This window comes from Suillus subalutaceus (assembly GCF_016647625.1).
Source record: "Suillus subalutaceus strain FC151 chromosome Unknown DFJ58scaffold_149, whole genome shotgun sequence".
Lineage (NCBI taxonomy): Eukaryota > Fungi > Basidiomycota > Agaricomycetes > Boletales > Suillaceae > Suillus > Suillus subalutaceus.
Window position 1 is genome coordinate 55627 of NW_024540398.1, and position 19747 is coordinate 75373.

The 19747-nt window shown below is 48.7% G+C and overlaps 6 protein-coding genes across 6 annotated transcripts; 2 read left to right on the top strand and 4 right to left on the bottom strand.

Annotated features, from left to right (window-relative positions):
* Positions 1-6: 6 nt before the first annotated feature.
* On the top strand, positions 7-2732 carry DFJ58DRAFT_812975 (uncharacterized protein; the record flags this gene model as incomplete). Its single annotated transcript, XM_041391564.1, has 7 exons — positions 7-258; positions 314-607; positions 660-881; positions 936-1363; positions 1415-1497; positions 1557-2385; positions 2440-2732. 6 exons carry the CDS (start codon positions 7-9, stop codon positions 2363-2365), a joined length of 2088 nt encoding a protein of 695 aa, XP_041238467.1. The 3' UTR covers positions 2366-2385; positions 2440-2732.
* Positions 2733-2995: 263 nt separating this feature from the next.
* On the bottom strand, positions 2996-6015 carry DFJ58DRAFT_111165 (Fet3 protein). The gene is made up of 10 exons (XM_041378674.1): positions 5779-6015; positions 5501-5644; positions 5278-5368; positions 5001-5181; positions 4695-4915; positions 4482-4641; positions 4056-4413; positions 3810-4000; positions 3511-3754; positions 2996-3452 (listed from the first exon to the last, which is right to left on the bottom strand). The coding sequence occupies exons 1-10, from the start codon at positions 5928-5930 to the stop codon at positions 3296-3298; spliced, it is 1899 nt and encodes a 632-aa protein (XP_041238468.1). The 5' UTR covers positions 5931-6015; the 3' UTR covers positions 2996-3295.
* Positions 6016-6633: 618 nt separating this feature from the next.
* Positions 6634-8124, top strand: DFJ58DRAFT_630483 (iron permease FTR1; the record flags this gene model as incomplete). Its single annotated transcript, XM_041381194.1, has 7 exons — positions 6634-6891; positions 6945-7062; positions 7153-7269; positions 7338-7409; positions 7482-7616; positions 7669-8000; positions 8056-8124. Coding segments are annotated over 7 exons (1101 nt in total), but the record flags the coding sequence as incomplete, so codon positions are not given.
* Positions 8125-9849: 1725 nt separating this feature from the next.
* DFJ58DRAFT_111200 (uncharacterized protein) lies at positions 9850-12750 on the bottom strand. The gene is made up of 6 exons (XM_041378675.1): positions 12496-12750; positions 11242-12438; positions 11051-11170; positions 10242-10999; positions 9930-10185; positions 9850-9875 (listed from the first exon to the last, which is right to left on the bottom strand). The coding sequence occupies exons 1-5, from the start codon at positions 12502-12504 to the stop codon at positions 10095-10097; spliced, it is 2175 nt and encodes a 724-aa protein (XP_041238470.1). The 5' UTR covers positions 12505-12750; the 3' UTR covers positions 9850-9875; positions 9930-10094.
* A 37-nt stretch (positions 12751-12787) lies between these two features.
* DFJ58DRAFT_812990 (uncharacterized protein) lies at positions 12788-16682 on the bottom strand. Its single transcript, XM_041391565.1, has 10 exons — positions 16630-16682; positions 16336-16575; positions 15439-16278; positions 14964-15380; positions 14749-14904; positions 14544-14699; positions 13748-14493; positions 13352-13698; positions 13126-13303; positions 12788-13075 (listed from the first exon to the last, which is right to left on the bottom strand). The coding sequence occupies exons 2-10, from the start codon at positions 16393-16395 to the stop codon at positions 12961-12963; spliced, it is 3015 nt and encodes a 1004-aa protein (XP_041238471.1). The 5' UTR covers positions 16396-16575; positions 16630-16682; the 3' UTR covers positions 12788-12960.
* A 566-nt stretch (positions 16683-17248) lies between these two features.
* DFJ58DRAFT_845812 (uncharacterized protein) lies at positions 17249-17685 on the bottom strand (the record flags this gene model as incomplete). Its single annotated transcript, XM_041393203.1, has 2 exons — positions 17249-17404; positions 17464-17685. 2 exons carry the CDS (start codon positions 17683-17685, stop codon positions 17249-17251), a joined length of 378 nt encoding a protein of 125 aa, XP_041238472.1.
* Positions 17686-19747: the final 2062 nt, after the last annotated feature.

A 19747-nucleotide genomic window follows, 5' to 3' on the forward strand; every position in this document is an offset into this window, starting at 1 on the left:
TGAGAGATGCCTGCCTTAATTCGTTACCGCGGCACTTTGGTACTGAGTAGTACTGATCTGCAAAAGGCTCGTGCTGCTCCCCAATCAACTTTCTGCAGGCGCACGCACAACGCTCCAACAGTCATGAACAATATTGTACTCAGTAATATCGAACAGGTCCTCGGAGCACATGAACCCGAATTATCACAGAACTTGACGAAGCTCTTTGCGAAGCTTCTAGAGCGAAACCAAGACCCGACATTTGTGCAGAACTACACGGTGAGTTCCATCATATCCTGTGCTTTATGCCACCATTTGGACCAGTACAAACTAGGGTGCCATTAAATTCCGGTTTAGCAAAGAGTTTCAGACGCGGAAGGGTCGCGATCCTCTCAGCTTCAGTGCTTTTGGCAAAGCATGCTATGCGGCAGGGATCGTGAAGACGTTTCTTGCTGTCGTGACATCTCATCTGTACACGCAGTCACAATCGCAGCCGAAGGAGCGATATATCGGCCAGTACAATGCGCTCGAAGCTCTGACAGAGTTTATGCAGACTGGTAATCTTACCGAGCGACGCACGCTTTTGGAGGACATGAAGAGGAACCATGTCATTAATATTTGTTTATCGGTAAGAATATACAGGACTTTGTCTGGCTTTAATGTTCTCATGTGCCTCTTAGCATCTGAACCATCCTCTTTGCATTTTCCGTCAGTTAGCCGTCAATACCTTACGCGTACTCGCCAGTGAATCTGTACTGGGAGAGAATTCATCTGTAACAGAAGCAGCAGATATAATTGCAGCTGTCTGCAGATTCACTTTGGAAGGGCCCGATTTCTTCATCGAGGGCATGCGATCTCCAAATACAACATGGCAAAGTCAAATGGTTATGGATGCAACTGATGTGTGTCATTATTCTGTCTTATCTATCCCGTGCTCGACTAATATTCACCACGAGGTACCTGCAAAACGAGCTGCGGAAAACGCACCTCGATTTTACGCCATGACTCAAGAAAGCGCTTTATGGACTGCCCATGGGCTTTTGTGTACCACACCACCCCCATCGCGAAAACATTGTCTTGACATTTTAAAAAAGAAACCAGAAATTCTAGACCTACTTTTTGACTGCGCCATCATCACTCGCCCGCCTTGGTATCCTGAAACACAAGTCGATTCTATCGCGTGCGAGGTCATAGCCCTTCTCTTCCAATGGCCGTCGCACATAGTACCAGGTGTTTCGACGCCTCAAGACAATATCTTTAGAGCACAGGAGTGGAAGGCCATGACCCAAGCTGTAGCCATTCTGACATCCCGAGAAGACTGGTGTGAGAAGATCATCGAAGTATGGATGAAAATTGAAGAGGAGGATTGGCGGGAGGTCCGGGGGTGAGTGATGTCTTTCGTCTTTCCGTTACACGACTGACCACCCCCATAAAGCTGGTTTGATCGGGTCGAGGTTGATTACCACGCGGTTGAGCCACCCGATGAAGATGCTTTCGGTCAGGTGTTTGAATATAGAGGTCTGTCACCAACATGTCTCTCTTGATGAACATACGCAAATGGTATAAATGGCTTACAGGCACATCCCGTATTGCCATGCTGAGACTAGTCAGTACCCTTAGTCACGCAGCCGAGTCTTGCGGTGTCACCAACGCCGAGATCGAGTCACTGCTCCGGATGGCATACCTTGCTTCACGCAAAGTCAAGAGTGCGAGTGAGCTCGACCATAGTAAACCGGAGGATCGATATATGTGTATCGAGCGTATGGAAGAGATCTTCCGCAGCCCTATGTACAGCGTATCCCTGAACATGAAAGTGGATGCGCCCCTCCAAATTGCGGATGAAAGTATCATGGGTCCAACGGCCCTCGCACGCCTGCTCGTCGTGCTCGCCCAACGAAAAGCCTTCGATACCATCCAGGGACTCAAAAAAGCACCAAATGGTCTTTCATCCTCGACCTGTCTCAACCACGTACAACAAATCACGAACCCTGATGTTATCCGGCGATTTCTAAAGATCGCGCTGCAGCGCGTCAAGGCGGCTATGGACAAGGGGCGTGAACGCGCTCGCAAGACCGACAACGATTACGCCAGGGCTGCGTTCATGAGCGCTGCAGAGCTTTCCGCTGCCCTGGTTGCATTTGACAGCCACACGCAGGGTCAGTATTCGAAGGAAGTACTGGGAGCGAGAAAGGAACTTGCATTGGCGCTAGGGAATGCAGCTGAGATGGCCATTCGCGAGAAGTGCTGGCAGCAGGCATTGTATTTTGGGTCTGGTGCTGTGAACGTTGCTGAGAACATTCCAGCAACCGAGCATTTGGATTCCAATGTTATTGCAAAAAACAAGCGGCGCGTCGAGCAAGCGAGGATTGCGAATTCTGCAAAATAGAAGTCATGTAGTATTAACATGTGAGTGGTTGTTTCGGGTTCTTTTGCGTGTGATTCACCTAGTTCTGTGTTCAGTGACCCCTCTGTACTGATCTTTTGCACCTGTAGTGTATGATATATTGCACGTTTGTTCTATTAATGTCATCAAGTGTCTTGATACCGGGCACTTATTTACTTGCATCAGGGGCTGTAAAGTGTCCGAATTGACAATGTGTGGAAATATCTAGCAAGGATGCAGACAAGCGTGTATTTGAAGGCACGCTTGGACACACGAGGTTCACGGGGCTTGGTTTACTGCGGTCTTATCGTAGGCTTGGCTGGCCTAAGAGCAGCCAGGTTTCACCAAGAGAAGTAACATAACTCGGTTTGAAACGTATAATTCATATGATACTGCAAGTTCATCATTCGGGAAGATGTATAGTAAGACAAAGTTGACTTTCAGTTTGTATGTGCGGATGGTCGCACTGAGGGCTGGCCTAGAATCATTGGAAACAGGATAATTCCGGACTTGATTGAGTGCGAGTGTGATACTCAAGCTCAGTTTATCTTGGCATTTGTGGTTAAAACGTTAAACGTAAGCGTCTAAACTCCCAGAGACCGATGATCGGATGATCCCCGCTCGGCGGCTGCCGGACAACTCATCATTAGCTTCCAAGTCGTTCTTCACCAACAGATCTTATCCTAATTCAGTACTCTGTCTTCATTCAAAACAGTACAGGACACAAATTGTATACGTGCAAAAACGACTGACTTAACCACAGGTTCAGCTAACTTTTTACCGTGTAAGTACTTGCTACTTCAAGTTATTGCATGTGTATCTATCAATAGTCATTAAACTATCGAATAAGTGGTGACAATCATTGACAGGACTACCCCGCAGAACGGCATAGCCAGAGTGACCGCTATTAGGTCAGTATGAACAAATGGATATTCAAGTCTTTCTCTTAAACAGACCAAAGAACTTTCCTCTGCGTTCCTTTTCCTCGATGCGCTGACGCGCCTCCGCCTCCATCTCCTCCTCAGTGACAGAACCTCCCATAGCATACCATATAACAGTAGCGATGCCAATGACGACTGTCAACACACATCTACCAAGCACCCCGCATCGTCAGTATATCGCAACAACCACTTCAGCCCCGAACTCACCCAGCCATCGCCCAGATGCCTTTAGCCAGCCAACCGAGCTTCTGCAACCACGGACCAAGCGGGAGACCCGACAAATTAGTTGGGCTCGCGTGTCCTGCAGCATTGCCACTCGTGGGGATCCCAAGCGCAGCACACTGGTCGTACATAAACGACGGTACGCGGTCCTGTGCCTGTTCTTGTATCTGAAGCGGAGCTGTTATGAACTGGACCGCAAGGCCCGATTCAAGGTGCCATTCTATGTGACCTGGATGATAATGATGTAAGTAAGTGTCTCTTCTGAAGGGGGTTCGTAAACTTGCAGTGAAAGAGCCATGCGCCGGGGTTATTAGCGACGATGCGGAGCGTGACGGAACCTCCGCCAGGGATGGCTACAGTGTCACGACGCATCGGGTTTGCTTGCCCTTCGATAAGCGGTGGGTTAAGTGATGTATCGTTGGAGGTATAATCCGTCACTTTATTGACGATCTGCATCTTGTATCCGTGCAAATGGCTAGAACGTAACATCAGTTCTGTCAAACGCCGAATGTAGGGGAGAGATGACGCACAAGGGATGCTTCCCTGTATCAGCGTTCATCACCACAAGGTCGATCACATCTCCGTAGTTATACACAAAGCTGTACGGCCCATATGCCACTTGGCTAGTGGCATTTTCGCCCAGACTCAGCGCGCTCATGATCGCGGGTACCAGTGGCGGATTGTAAACCAAATTGTTTATGAATCCATGGTTTGTCCCATCGCTCATCGTCGCGAAGTTGAACTCAAGCTCAAGGGTATTTGTTGGGGGGAGTGCAGGCGAAACATCGGTGGGAACCAGAGCGCTGTCGTTTATCAGGGTATAGGAGGACACGGGGGACAGGGTAGTGAGGTTGGAGGAGGCGGAGTATGTGATGGTGGTGGTAATATCTGCAAGTATTTTGAAAGGTAGGACAATAAGCGGTGGGATCGAATACTCAGGAAATGGAATGGCCTACTGGGATTTAGACTACTGGGGACGGTGTCAAACATGCTTGTATCCATGTTTGCATGGATGGCCCAGTTTGACGACGTATCGTTCCTCGCGGTGACAAGCACAGAGTAACGCTGCGCCACTGCTAGGCTCAGCATATCAACAGGCTGCTCCTGTGTGTCTGTCTGCGATAAAATAAATCTACCGAGTTGAAAGAAGCAGGTAGAACTAAACGCACACCGTCAACTTCAATGATTCGCATTTCATGTCCGTCGATCCAGAAGTAGAACGCTGCGAATGCGCCCATGTTGATTACGCGCAGTCTGTACGTTTTACCGGGCTCGAACGGAAGCGTCGCGTTCTCGTTGAAACCTACCGCACTTGTTACCGGGGATGGGTGACTCCCTGGGATAGGTGCCAGGTAGGAACCATTTTGGGAGAAATATACGAGGGCAGAGTCTGCAAGTCAATGGAACATGAAACAAAAAAAATAAACATCCGTCCATCAGTATACCACCATGGACTATAGGACGAGGCAACTCACCAGGAATAGGCTCCGCTCCTCCTGGATCTGCTATGCTGAGGAAGGATTCCAAGAGGACAGGCTGCTCTTGATGGTACCAGTCACTCAGCATAACAGTGAACTCGGCATCGTAATCGGCGGCATAAGTTTCATTTGGAGAATGCAGCAGGAGAGGCGTGCGCAGACCATCCACATATATTCCCTGCATGGATAGATACAGAATTTAGTGTGACATTATTTCGAGAGAGCAAGCAGGCACGCGAAGTAGAAAATCAAGGAGACCACCCTGTTTACTTACATTTGCATGACCATGCGCCCAGTATGTTCCGACTTGGCCGGAGGAGTTGATGGGTACAACGTAGTCAAACGTCTGACCTGGGGGTATGCCACTGCGTGAAAAAAATAATTAGCAAAATACTTTGCGATATTAGTTGTATGCACAGAAACATCAAACAAAAGACGGCGACAGTTTGCGCAGCCGATGCAGCCACAGTATGACAAATTAACACGAGTGCACATACCATTGCGACACCCCCATTGCTCCGTCCATCCAGGATGTTGAGTTGAAGAACATGCCGTGGTGGTGTAGCGATGCAGGTCGATCGATGCCGTTCGTTACATGCACAAGCAATGAATCTGTTGTAGATACCTCAATTGGCGGAGGTCTTTATGAGTAGCGAAGAAGTCGACAGGCATAAGATCCAATTTTTGGAGTTTCGCAGTGAATCGAAAAGTTAGTTTCAATAAGTCGGATATGTCAGATCAAACAAGCTAATCATACAAGATGTAAGAAACTCACGGCCAGGTTCCGTTGACACCAATGACACGGCGTTCAAAGAGGCCATCTGGACTCGCGTCCTGAACGTAGGTGACGTTCCACCAAAGCTCCTGTATACCCGCAAGTGCAGGAGACAAGAGCGCAAGCAAGAGAAGGGATTGACGGCACCACATGGATGTGTCAATGGTAATTTGGATCCCCCACGTTGATCGTGATACCTAGATGAAATCAGTTCAAAGTCAGTCCTCAGAGGAAAATCAAAGGACCACGAAGAACGCACGTCTAAAGTAGCTCTGGAGGAATTCCACTACTGGTCAAACGGGGATGATGATGACCCTTCATCGCTAAAATTTTATCTGATAAGCCCAAACTAGATTTGAAATTTCAAGATGTGCCTTATAGGGCCATACTCGTTGGCTTGAGCCTACGGCAGTCCTCTCGTAAATTACTTACGCGGACCCTGGATCCGCGGCGTCGGTTAAACCTTCGCATTGAGAGATGTTCCATGCCTTGTGACTTGTCGCAGAATGTCCTCATCCGACTAATCTCCACTGTATTGAGCTCAAGTTAGCTACCTAGACTTTCTCATGTACCATAGTAGTAGGATTATTGACAACGAGCAGTCACTGATCTAAGACCGCCGCTTTCGCACATCAAAAATTTATCTGATAAGATTTGACATTTGATGGTGGCGGTGATGATCCTGACTACTTTTGGCGAACCCCTTGGATACTAATCTGATAAATTAGTTTTCGGCGTTCGGAAAAATTCGGTGTCACTGTGCAAGTCAGGTTCGCTGAAACTTCATTATCAGATAATCTCATAAATCCAATATGCACTGGTGCACCCCCACGTACCAAGGACGAAAACACGGCAATGACAGCCCAGAATTTGTTCAGCGTTAGCATATTCTTCATTGTCTTCAGAGAAACCCTTGAAGCCGTCGTCATCGTATCCGTACTCCTTGGCCTCATCGAGCAGATCGTCCATGGCGACATAGACCACTTCCCAACACTTACGGAGCACTATCGGCCCGTTTCAGCCCACCACAACGACAGTGAAACAACTACGCCAAGAGAAGGAGAATCAGACACCACCCTCAAGAGACGCTTGGTCCGCAAACTTAGAGTGCAGGTATGTTACTGCAGCAGTAATGTTGAAAGTGTCAGTGACTCATGACCAACAAGGTTTTTGCTGGTGCAGGCGTAGGCTTGTTCGCCTCATTCGCCTTAGGTGCTGCATTCATTGCAGTCTGGTTCACCAAGGCGTCCAATCTCTGGTCCAAGGCCGAAAATCTCTGGGAAGGTCTGTATTTTGCATCTAAATCCTCACTCGTTTCCAAAATCCTTTCTCTCACTATGTCGCACAATTAAACTGACCCACTCACTTGAATAGGTATCTTCGAACTTATTGCATCCTTGATGATTTTTGTCATGGGCGTTACCATGCTCAAGTTGGACAGGGCCAAAGCTACATGGCGCGTAAAGCTCCAGCGCGCGTTTAGTGATCAACGTCTGTGTCTTTCCTTCCTCTTTTCTTTGCCTCTGTTTTTATGCTTACAAATTATTTTTCATCGTCAGATGTCGATCGCCGCACAAGGACTGGGAAGTGGGTACTCTTTATCCTTCCAATGATCACTGTCTTGCGTGAAGGTTAGTATCGTGTCTGAATGTCTTTACCGAATGACGTCACCATGCTTTCAACTAATGCGTAACATTTTGCAGGAATTGAAGCTGTCGTCTTTGTTGGCGGTGTCGCGCTCGGACAGCCTGCAGAATCAATTCCCATTGCAGCAATCGTGGGCCTTGTCTGTGGATTGGTCTGTGGTTTCTTCATTTACCAGTTCGCTAGTCGCTCAAGTAAGCTTCGCCAATAATCATGTTACACCAATGCTCACCCACTGTACACTAGCTCTAACGATTTTCCTTATCGTTATGACGAATTTGATTCTCCTCATCGGCGCTGGCCTATTTAGTAAAGCTATCTGGTCTTTCCAAGAGAACGCCTTCAACAATTTGCTTGGCGCAGATGTCGACGACTCAGGCGGTAATGGACCTGGATCATACGACGTACGCGGGAATGTGTGGCATCTTGACTGCTGTAATCCTGAGACCGATATGCCATGGGGCATATTCAATGCTGTATTGGGATGGACAAATAGCGCCACTCAGGGTAGCGTGCTGAGTTATGTGTTCTATTGGGTCATGGTAATCGTAGTGCTCGTGTATATGAAATTCAAAGAGGTGTGTTCGTTTCTTACCGTTGTCTTCGCTTCGCTAAACTGTGTATCAATATTAGGGTCGTACCAAGTTTTTCGGGTGGGAGTCTGCGGTAGGCACGCGCAGGCGACTCGCTGGCGAAAAACAGGCAGAGGAGGCTGTCGGTGAAAAAGTCTCCCATAGCTCTCCTATAAGCACCTCCCAGAGTCCCTCGCCAGTGTCGGTTCGCCAACAGAACCCCCCCAGTGACACTATCATTCTCCAAAATTCTGCCGCTCGACCTGCCATTATTCATGCATGAACTGGCAGGCACTGAGCCCGCTCTGCCCGTACCCTGTTATCACTCGGACCTTCCTCGGTTTCTTCGATCCCTGAGCAAATAAGGTACCGACACCCTCACGCCATTAACAAGACCCCAGACTCTTCCTTAGCATTCAGGGTTCGTCGTTCTTCCCCCGTTTCTCGTTGCCTCTTTACCATATCCTGCTCTTTTTTCTTCTGTCATTGTCTTTCCTTCGTTACTGTTTTCACTATCACTCTCGTTGCTGACGTGACAGTGATGTCGTGTTACAATGTATTTATGTAACACATTAAATGAATACATTCAATTATCGATTTAAAAATGTCATGAACGGTTCTCCTAGAGGGCTTGGATGGAAATACGTAAATCTACCTGATTGGTGCATGTAATAGTGGGACAACAAAGTATCTGGCGCCATTGACTGTGGAGCTTCGGGTGTCGCGGCTGCGGCCGCACATAACCACAAAGACCACTCGTGGATGTAAAACAGGTCAAAGTGTCACGTTGTAGCCTTAAAATGAGTTGACTGAGGTCTGAGCAGGCGGATACAAAAAATCAGTGGCCTGAAGATCTGAGCGTGCTCAGCAGATTTGTCCTTGTATCTAGAACTGTTTGTTTCTCCGAATCAATGGGGCCCCCCGTCCTCGCGGCGGGGTCTCATTCTAAATCCCTGTCACGCGTAGTGAGACCGAGCAAGGACAATTGAACGGGAGTTCGGATACCTATGATGATATCGGCCGATTATCAGATAAGATGTTACTCTATTATGTCATTGGTACTATTGCATTTCCGAATCCCGCGACATAACGACCGAGATATTTCTTGGCTACAAAAGTGTAAATGACTGACTTGTCGGAGATTATGCTCAGGAGTGGAGACTTCTGCAAGGGTCATTGTGAAAAGGGACATCATACAATTTGTAACGCATATACAATTTACGCACTGCCATTTTTGTGGAACGGACACTGATCAACCCGGACAGGGGTGACTTGAGGTTATTGCTGTGGGACGTTATGGAGACCACAAGTCCATATAATCATCTTTCGCATACTGAGCCCAAGAGTGTGGGCAGTCCCTGAAACTAGGAAGACGGGAACCTACGGGAGTGTGTTCGGATTCTCTCCGGTATACCGGGCGTAGCATGACACACCATCTCGGCGGTGGAAGCCAGATTGCTGACTCGAGGTGTATCCTTGCAGCTACCATGATGTAATCCTCCCGCAAGGAAGTAGCTCGATTGCAGGAAATTAGGGCCATCCATATCAATGGACCTGACGATGTGAGAGAAAATCGCATAGGACAAAATGGAAGCACCTCTTTTAATATTGCGGCGTTACATCGAAAACGAAAAATAGTACCGACTCAAAGCTCAGATCCTTGAAAGTGTCTGAGATCTGAGATATGGCCATGGCCAATATTACAAGGTAGCGCAACTAGGCTCCGAAAAGTATTCGGACCTATATTTGTTTCGGCTTTCAACAGCGAAATCTATCGGTGACATTATGCCGCAAGCCGAGTTTGAGAGTGAATCAATTGAATTCAAATAGGTTTGCAATGAAATAGCTCAAATTTCCCATGCAATCTCGAGAGGTGGAGCGCTGTGATTGAGCAATGAATTAATGACACGCAACTTTGACAAGTATTATACTCACCTATACTGCTTAGTGGTGTGCAATAGTTCCTAAAGAATGCACGCTACACGAATTGAAAAACTTGTAGTGATTCAAACAATTCTAAAGTACAAAATGATTTGTTGGTTTCCGTTGAGTCATTGGCATGGATGCCGAAAGCAAGACAGGTGTTACGCTTTAGAGCACTTAGATATCAAGGCGGAAAAGACAGTAGAGTAATGTGGGAGCGGTGCAGACTGGGCATGCAGATCTGGCCATGACAGCATCGATAATGCACCTTGAGTAAACACGTTTCAACGCGGAGGAAAGTAAACAAGTGACCGAATCACAAACCTGTTGCAAAAGACATGGCCGCACATCGTCGCAGTTAGATCGTCGCAAGGATCTCGAAGGCAAACCCTGCAGTAAAGGGATTGGCCGTTGGTGGAAGGCAAATCGGCAGGGGGCACCTCAGCACGATCATTTTGATCCTGTTGAAGTGGTAGAGAGTCTGACGAAGTAACCACTGAGGGCAAATGGACACAACTAGAAGTTGCTGAAGAAGGTCGGGACGGAGCGCTTGTTGCAACAAGATATGCACGGTTCTCTCTAACGTACTCTGGTATGGAATCCGCAGATACGAAGACGACGGAATGATCAGAAAGAGGGCTTGATGGAGTTGATGAACGATCGGCATCGGAGAAGTAACCGGCAGAACCTTCGGAAGTCAGTGGAGACAGTAGAGGATGGCTTCCGGAATGCGAGTGATCATCCTGGGTAATGCTAGGGGGCCTGAAGCTACCATGCTCAGATGGGGTCGGAGAAGGAACAAGGTTGCGTGTGAAAGGATCGCCTAACTCAGCAGGAGGCTCAAAATCAGAGGTACAAACTTGGGGAGACCCTATAAACTGGGGAGAGCGAATTGGTACAGGTATCGAGGTCGCCGAAACAAGCGTGCCATCTGCAGGGGAGTCTGTCGAGTGCGATGAAGACGTGATATCAGGTTCCAATCCAGGAATGCAGGGGTCACACTCTGGAGGGTTATCGACCTGCTCGTGACTCATGTCCATGTCGAGAACTATCGGTTGTTCGTCGGATGCCTCTGGAAGGGACTGACAAAGACATCTCAGAAATCGTGTACTAAGATCCACAACTAAACGAACCATGTCGTGATCTTGACTCTGTGAATTAGTCAAGTCGAGGGAAACGTCAGGTTGGCTTGGATACAAGAGTTCGTAGACTATTGAGTCTTGCACGATGGCGTGAGTGTTGAGCGCAGAATGCTGTTCGGTCAAAGAAGACACGGAGAATGCATTAGCATTAGTCTCGAAAAAATTGGGATCACGAATCTTACTTGCTCTAGTACATTCAGATCACATGGAATGGTGTCGCATTCCATGGGTGCAAAACCCAATTGGAGATTGGTAATGCTACATTCCTCCGTTAAGTTCATAGCAACTTCAGAAAGACATGTTGGATTATCAAGACTGTTGTGCTTGTGACATGGGGGTAATGGTGTGTGGGTAAGAGTCAAGTCATGAGAATGTTCTCCATACACCTCGCGTTCCGGTTTTCGTAAGGGTTGTTCATCATGCGAGTCCATGCCGTGCGCTAGAACGCTGCGATCAACTGACGGATCTGTGACTCCTTGGGATTCCGGGGTCATGACCAAGTCACAGGACCCAACCAAAAAATCCTCGACTGCCTTAAGTTCGATACCCCCAAGCGAATCCGCGGACAACGTAATTCCTTCGGGCTCGCCACTCATGACACAATCGAGGGGTTTCTCATCCACCAGACCTGTCAAGGTGCTGGTGCGCTTGCAAATAATGCAATTGCAAGGCCTATCAGCCCTCTCGCAGATTGGGCAAGCACACGTATCGGGTCTATGCTGTGACTCGTGGGCGTCCAGAGCTAAAATCGTTGCGAAAGGCTCGCCACAGGTTCCACATGCGACATTTGCCACAGGTTTGGGTGCAGTGACCTGTACCTTTGGTGACTGCGTCATCAAGACATCCTCACCATCTGGGGTGGACTCCCGTGTGGATAAAGCATCGAGGACTACGTTTACATTAGGCTGCTCCATGGGAGCAGGCGTCGCAGCTTGGACGTATGGTGGCAGTGAGAATAGATACGAAGATGCATGTGGGCGAGGTGCATGCTTCGCATTCTGATGCTGGATAAGGGCTCCATCGGATGTAAATTCTCGGTTGCAAATGTTGCAATGGAATTTATGCTTGGCCTCCTCATGTTGATCCAGGGATTCTCTGGAGCCAAATTCTCGGTTGCAAATGTTGCAATGGAATTTATGCTTGGCCTCCTCATGTTGATCCAGGGATTCTCTGGAGCTAAATTCTCGGTTGCAAGTGTTGCAATGGAATTTATGCTTGGCCTCCTCATGTTGATCCAGGGATTCTCTGGAGCTAAATTCTCGGTTGCAAGTGTTGCAAGGGAAGTTATGCTTCGTTCTCTCATGCTGATCTCTTCCGTCTGAAGTCCTGAACGTACGATCGCAGTAAGTGCATTCAATCTCGTGCTTCGACTCGGTGTGCTAGATGAACAGTTCAGAGTCAGACACTGAGATAGACTCGAAGCGCTCGCACCATACGGAGAGCATTCGTGTCGACAAAAGAACGATCACAATGATTGCACACAGGCATGGTGGTAGCAGCCGCAGATTAGGAGGATGGACTGTCGACACTGTTGAAGTTCCTGTCACACCACCACCAGGCCTGACGAGTAAAGATGCTGCAGTGTCCGAAGAAGGGGAAGATAGTAAAATATGGGTATACGAGGCAGTTGTTTCGGACAACAAAAGAGAGAAGAAACGCCACGACTTTCGGATTGCTGTTAGTACTCTCGGTGGATTTAAGGCTGATATGACATAAGCAGAGGTGATGGTGATGACTTCCAATAGTCACATGTAATAGTCACGTAATGTCACAGGGAATCACAGACTAATTGTGCAAGAGATTTTATAGAATGACTACCAGCGTCGAAATCGGTACCTCGCGACAATGCACGACAGACAGGCAAGACACGAATAATACATAGGCTGACTACTCATCATTAGTCACTCTGAGTCATGGTGGGCCACGGTGGTGTCGATGCGGAACAAGCAGTAAAGCAAAACCGCATTCTTACATACGGGACATCGCGAGTCTCGTATCACCGCATCTGTGATGCACCTACGAATCCCTGTTAATCCAAGTCCAAGACCAGCATCGACTGTACTCACGCGTTGCAGAACAGGTGCCCACAAGTCGTCGTCGTCAGATCCTCGCATGTCTCTCGTCGACAAATCCTGCAATGATAGGGAGAGAGAGAACTTGTGCCATTCGTTAAATGATTAATCCCGTTCCTTCCTGCGACTCGTCCTGCCTTGAGTGGTGCGAAACGAGGAAGTTTACTGGCACCTGTGCCTATTGTCAACTCTAGAACTGTGAAGAAACAGCGTCGCTGACCTGATTTCTTTTGTGCGCAATATTTTCGCCTGCTTTGAAGCACAGGAGGATCGAAGGAGGAATCGGTCGAGTCAGATGATTGATTATCCCACAACGGCTCCGACATGATACTATCCTCGAATCGTACTTCACGGCGTCGCTCGCGAGAGGCTGCGGTGAGGCCGATTGAAGTCAAACTAGGGGACGCCATGGCCGGGCTGTGGACGTGATTCACAGTCGAAGGTACCTGTCCTGGATGAGTTACAGCAAGATATGCACGAGCTTCTCGCAAGTAGTCGGGGGTCACATTCGCAGAAATATCAATGCCTGCAGACTCGGGCGAAATGGAACTTGGTGTCCCCGAAATACTGCAACAAGGTTGAGATTCGAAAGCAATGTTTCACTTGATAATCATACCTGGCTGTCTGAGAAGTACCATTAGGTACAGGTACTTGCAGGCGAAGCGTCGGCACGGCAGGGCCCACCGGCCGATGAGTGAGTGAATCCTCTGATTTGGCTGCCATCCTCGACGCATCGTCGCCACTTAATGTGGACCAGCCAGAGCTCGAGACCGGCGATGCGCCGTTCTCCGGAAGTTTTATCACGGGAGAGCTTGTCTCAGGTGACCTCGCAGAGGCAATAGATTCTTGATCGCTGTGATTAGCACCATTCAGCTCCTGAGAAGGAGCAAAAAGTGCCGGAGGGTCTGGGCGCGGACTGAAGGGGCTACGGAAGTCTGTGCTTGATACCAACGGCGTGCCGACTGCAGGTATATTGGAAAGCGGCGAGTGCTCAAAATCTGGCGAGTCGGAATGGTCCACGGCATACTCAGTCTCCAGTTGTGCGACTTTGATGCTGCAGATCGGAGGTGGTGAAAGTGTCCTGGACGACGACCGCGATCCTACGCTCGATCGTGTCAGAACCCTCTGGGACAGAGGGCTGGAGTATCCACTAGTACTCGGGGGCAAGGGTACAGACGGGGCATAGGGGAAGTCATAATTAACAGAAAAACCCCATGTGGAGTCGACTCGATCGGGAGAAAAGGAATTAGAAAAGCGCTTTTCGGAATGAACTACTCCGTCACCATTATCCAAAGCATCGGGATCGAAATCTTGCCGTGTCACAGGCTCGCTACTGTGTGGCCTATGCACGACAAATAGATGCTATGGAACACATTAGAACATTCCTTGACGAACCGGGAAAGAAAACCAACATGTTGATAGGTGTCCGCATCTGCGAATCTCAGCTCACAGTCCATGCACTTGGGGTGTGCTACGAAGTGTCGGATATGATTCTGTAACGACTCGGAGCACTCAAACTGCCACCGGCACAGGTGGCAGTATGCTTCTGGATGTTCCGTTGCGCCGTGCTGCACGGCGGTCTGAGTCAAGGCATCAACGATAACGCTACTCACCCACCATAGCAAATTCAGCTTGATCACTGAATCCGACTTGACATTTGTCGCACACGGGATGGTTGCGCGATGTCAAGTAGTGCAAAGAAAGCTCCCCAGGTTCAAATAATGCTCCATCACACAGTGGACAAGATACCCGAGGGTGAATCGTTTCTGTGTGCTGAATGCGACATGAGTGGAAGATCTTCATAGATATATCACAAAAAGAGGGGACAATACATTATGGTATTCGCCTGCATCTTGAAATCCCAGGTCACATCTCGTACAAGACGGATGTATGTCATCTGGAGAGTTTCTGTAGTGCTGGCGTAGGCCTTCTTCCTCGGCGTACCTCGTTTGGCAGACTTCACAACGATAGGGAGTGGCATGGTCCGCGAGGTGCTCGTTTAAAAGGTCTGTGTTTGCGAAGACGCCCTCATGACAAACGGGGCATGAGTGAGCCGAGGCGATGTGTTCCTGGAGGACTTCCTCCTCCGGACAAACGAATTCGCATATTCCACAGGTGAAAGAGTGTTTCGCGATCATGTGGTCATCCAGTGCTAATTGAAGCTTGAAGACTTTGTTGCACAAAGGACAGTGATAAGAAGCTGGTGGAGAAATAGGGCGGGGCGGCTCTGGGTGGGATGTTTGGCGATGCTGGAAATACAGATTTGAAGGTGAGAAACCACAACAAAGCGCAATCAAGAAAACATGCCGTTGCATATACTGCGTCGTTTTCGAACCCAAGATTACACTCGACACATTTTGGGTGGGAATATTCTGAAGACTGCAAATAATGGTTGTGTAGCCCCTCTTCGGAGCTAAACGCCGCATTGCATCCCCAGCAGCTGCAGAGCGCGCGCGTATGCACCGCGGCGACATGATCATCAAGAACCTGTTGAGACTGGCATTTGAGCCGACAAACGGCACAAACAGGCCCGGGAGGGTGAGCAGTATCATTGTGGGCAGTAAGCTTAGACTTCTTTGAGAACGTGCGTTGGCATGAAAGGCAAGGATACACTTTCTTGGCCGATACTTCGAGAGGATGGGCAGCGCGAATATGACAAGACAGGTCGTCTGCGGAGGAGAACGTTTGTTTGCACATGGGACATCCCAAACAAACGCTGGCTTGTGCTTTGGGCACAGGATGGCTGATCGACCGGTGTTCGTCAAGAGCGCTAGATGAGGAGAAGCTCTGATAACAAGATGGACACGGATTTTTAAGCGCATGATCTACGCGCATGTGGTTCTGGAGCGCTTCGGAACTAACAAACTCCATGCCACAGGGGTTACAGGGGAACTTGCCTGGCCTGGGGATTGTCACGGTAGGTTCGACTTTACTGGCAGCTGCAGGAGGGTCTTTAGATCCTGCGTTGTGATCCGACTTGATGTGCGTGCTGAGCTCGGAGGTTGTCATAAATGTCAGAGAACATCCTGATTTGCACTTGTGGTGCCTCTTGGATGCAAGATGTTGTATCAGCGCAGCATTGTTCTTGAAGTCTTGTTGGCAGAGTTGACAACTTATTCCCGCTACCGTGTGCTTCGATTTAATGTGCTTAGTGCAAGACGATCAGTATAGCAATCGAACCATCTAGAGCGAATTACTGCTCACCGCTTCTAACCCAGTTAAGATTTCCTGGGTACCAGGCGGGCATAATGGACAGAATGGCATGATAGTGCTGCAATAAGGAGGGGAATGGAATTTGTGCGGAGTCTGCTAGTCCACCACGTCTTATACATGTACAACGTTTGCCTGCACACGACTTTGGCACATGTTAGCGGCGAAGACGGACCTTGTGAAAGCGTGGGTCAAACTGCGAAGCATGCTTGTTTGGCGTGATTTTGATCACAAGTTAGTAGTGGCCTTCTTCAACTTGACCAAGTTAATTTGACAACAGGCTTCAAGTTGCTCTAACACTTCAAGTTCAGCACGCATCATAGATACTGGAATGCCCAATTAGCAGGAATGGGCCCTCATCTACGAAAGTGAGATAGTTTCAGAATGATCGATGGAAATCACCTGAGGCTGCCATGCGGAAGCAACGTGCTACGTATTCTACGAAGTGGTCCAACCAGTTAACCGGGATTAAGTCAGATGACAAGTACTGTAGTCTGTCACTTGTGGAGCGATATTTGCCAAAACGAAGTCCATCTCCGCATCGAGTCGAGTCGAGACTTAATGTAACAACGATCGATGCAGTAGAAAACATCGCCTATCATAGACGTGCAGATCAATATTGGAGATCATCGACCATCGATCATCCGGCCAGGAATTTTGTCTGCGGAAGAGATGAGAAAACGTTCTTTGCAACCAGTTCGTGAACTTCAGTGTGGCATTAACACGGGATAGTATATAGATGCCCATGCCGCGTGCACCCCTGTTGACATGCCTGTTTGACTGCCTTCCGATGCACCCTCGACCGCAAGAGACAAGAACTAGTCCCATCAATAAGTTGTATATCTGCATTGGAAACGTGAAGCTTCTACCTATAGGTTAATCGATACCAGACTCTTTCGCATTTCCTTCACAACAGTCCACTGTTCACCCCACCGACATACCCGTATGAAGCGGTGCAGGCTGAGGTGCCAACGTTGTAAGGGTCATTCCCAGGTTCACATTTCGAGTTGACTCCCGCATACGGGAAACAGAATTCGCTGGAGCCCTCGTTGACTGGCCAATCCTGACATTTCCGAAAAATCGGTGAGTGTGCATGCACTGCTGGGAGAGACAGATACTTACGTTCGGTTCACTGTATGAGCAGTTGTTGAACGTTCCCGGATTTGCAACAGAAGGGTAAAAACATGTGATAGTATCGCCTTCGCATGTCCAGTAGTTAAGACATGCATCCCCTTGAGATATACTGATTGACTCATAATCGCAATTAGGACAGGCCTCGCAGGTTGCACTAACTCCTGTGCCGAGCGCAAGGAACAAAGAAACGGCAAGTAAAAAAGGAATCATGGTTGCACTGACGTGTTGGCTGTTAGATTTAGCAGTAAGGGGATCGCAACGAAAACGTACACGTTGTAGTTCTTTCAATTGCCTAGCAACTCTTTGGCTGGAGAGTCGCTCTTATATGCAAGTTGCTTCAGGCACGATTGGGAATGTGGTGAGATTCCATAAATCTCGCGTTCGCAGCCAGTGGTGTCATATGATGCGTGGTGTGGGTCTGTTCGAATGATATTAGTGAGATTACTTCCAAAGCGATACCCATACCCATACTAGTTGCTCACCCTGATGGCGCCCACGAAGTTTTATTACACCGTTTCACATGCATTTCCACAAGGTAAGTATGCAGCAACTACACAAACAACAAGACCAGCCCACCGGTGGCCGCCAACTTGAACATGGAACATAATTGAGAATACTCACAGGTACTAGTTTTTGCAAGTCAGAAGTCACCGGAACATATATTGTATGTCGTTTGCTCACAAGTATGATCAGAATGCGACCAACTCTTCTTCGCCAGGAAGGGGAAAGTAAGCGTCGTCCTGCTTGCTCTCGTCAAGCGAACGGTCCAGTCTGAGAGTTCAATGATCTCAGAAAGTGCGGGACTTGGCCGGTCTGCGTGAGGTCGATGCAGACTGGATGCAGACTTTCGCCCTGTCAGTGGGTTGCTTGAAAAGTGCCGGGAAGTCTGTCAAGGCCGCCGCATGATGTCACTATCATTCCACCCAACCTCCATCCCGCCCGCCTGCCATCAGAATCTCTACCTCCATCTCTGATCCCTGCGAGTCTCTCACGCTTGCCTGCCTACTTACTACTTCCTCCGTGTTTGCCTATTTCCTAGTACCTGCCTGCCAACACCATGTCGTTCCCAGTCTACGGCTACCATGTCCACCAGAACCGCGACGGCAAGGTGACAAAAATGACGGGACTGGCATGACAGTGGTTGATATAGATAGGGGGATGCATGACGGTGGCTGACTCAGGCGGCAGGGTGGTTGCAACGATGCAAGACAACAAACCAAACAGACAAACCTTTGACTGCCCACTTTCTGATCACAGCCATGTCCCAAAGATGTTTCCCATCCCCCAGACTTTGTATAAAGATTGATGGTCCAAAAGGTGATGTTTGCAGTCCGAGATTTGCGGCCCCGAGAGGTGGCGAATAAATATATCAAGCATCTATTACAAGAGGATGTGTCCATAGCAATCAGAATGAGCAGGAATCACTACCGGATGAGCGCGAGCACGTTGCAGAAGGTTGCAGAGCGGTTGCCGTGAAATTGTGGCTGCCGAAATTTGGACTGCAAAGCCGAGCGGAGCTGGGACCGCCAATTTCCAAGGCGCGGAGCTAGATGCACTCGCGGAGAACAGCACAAATCCCTTTGCAGTCCTTTCGAATCCCACTCGGCAACGGGTGGCGGAACATCGTCCGAAGCTCTCTGCGGTACTACTACGCTCGCAGCATTCAAAAAGCTTTGGCAGCTCAACAAAGCCATATCATTGACCGTTCTACCTACGCCGACCATCCCCAGAATTTTACATCCACATCCCGCCTCGCACTGGACTCTTCGACCACCCTCGCCAGACACGCCTCCGCTTTTGGAAATGCTGTCAATTTGCAGTTGATCAGTCATTCGGAGGTTCGGCTGAGGGAAGCGTCCTGGTCAAAGTGTTTACCACAACAGAATTGAAATCTGTTTCTCTTGGATTGCGCAGGTTCGAAACCTGCCTGTGGTCAGTTTTTCTCTCTATCGGAACACGTCTTGACGATTCACTTATGGATGGCTTCCTCCGCAATTCATCTCAACTTCGTCCTAGCCACAGTAGTTACCACAACAGAATCTAAATCTGTCTATTGGACTGTGCCACTCAGTGCAGGTTCGAAACCTGCCAACGACAATATTTTTTTCCCTATTGGAACACTGCTCGACATCACTCATGGATGGTTTCGTCGGATGTTGATCTTAACTGGTCTTAGCCAAGTGGTTACCGCAACAGAATCAAAATCTGTTCCTCCCAGACTCCGCAGGTTTGAAACCCACGGACCGACAGGTTTTTCTATCGGGACACACCT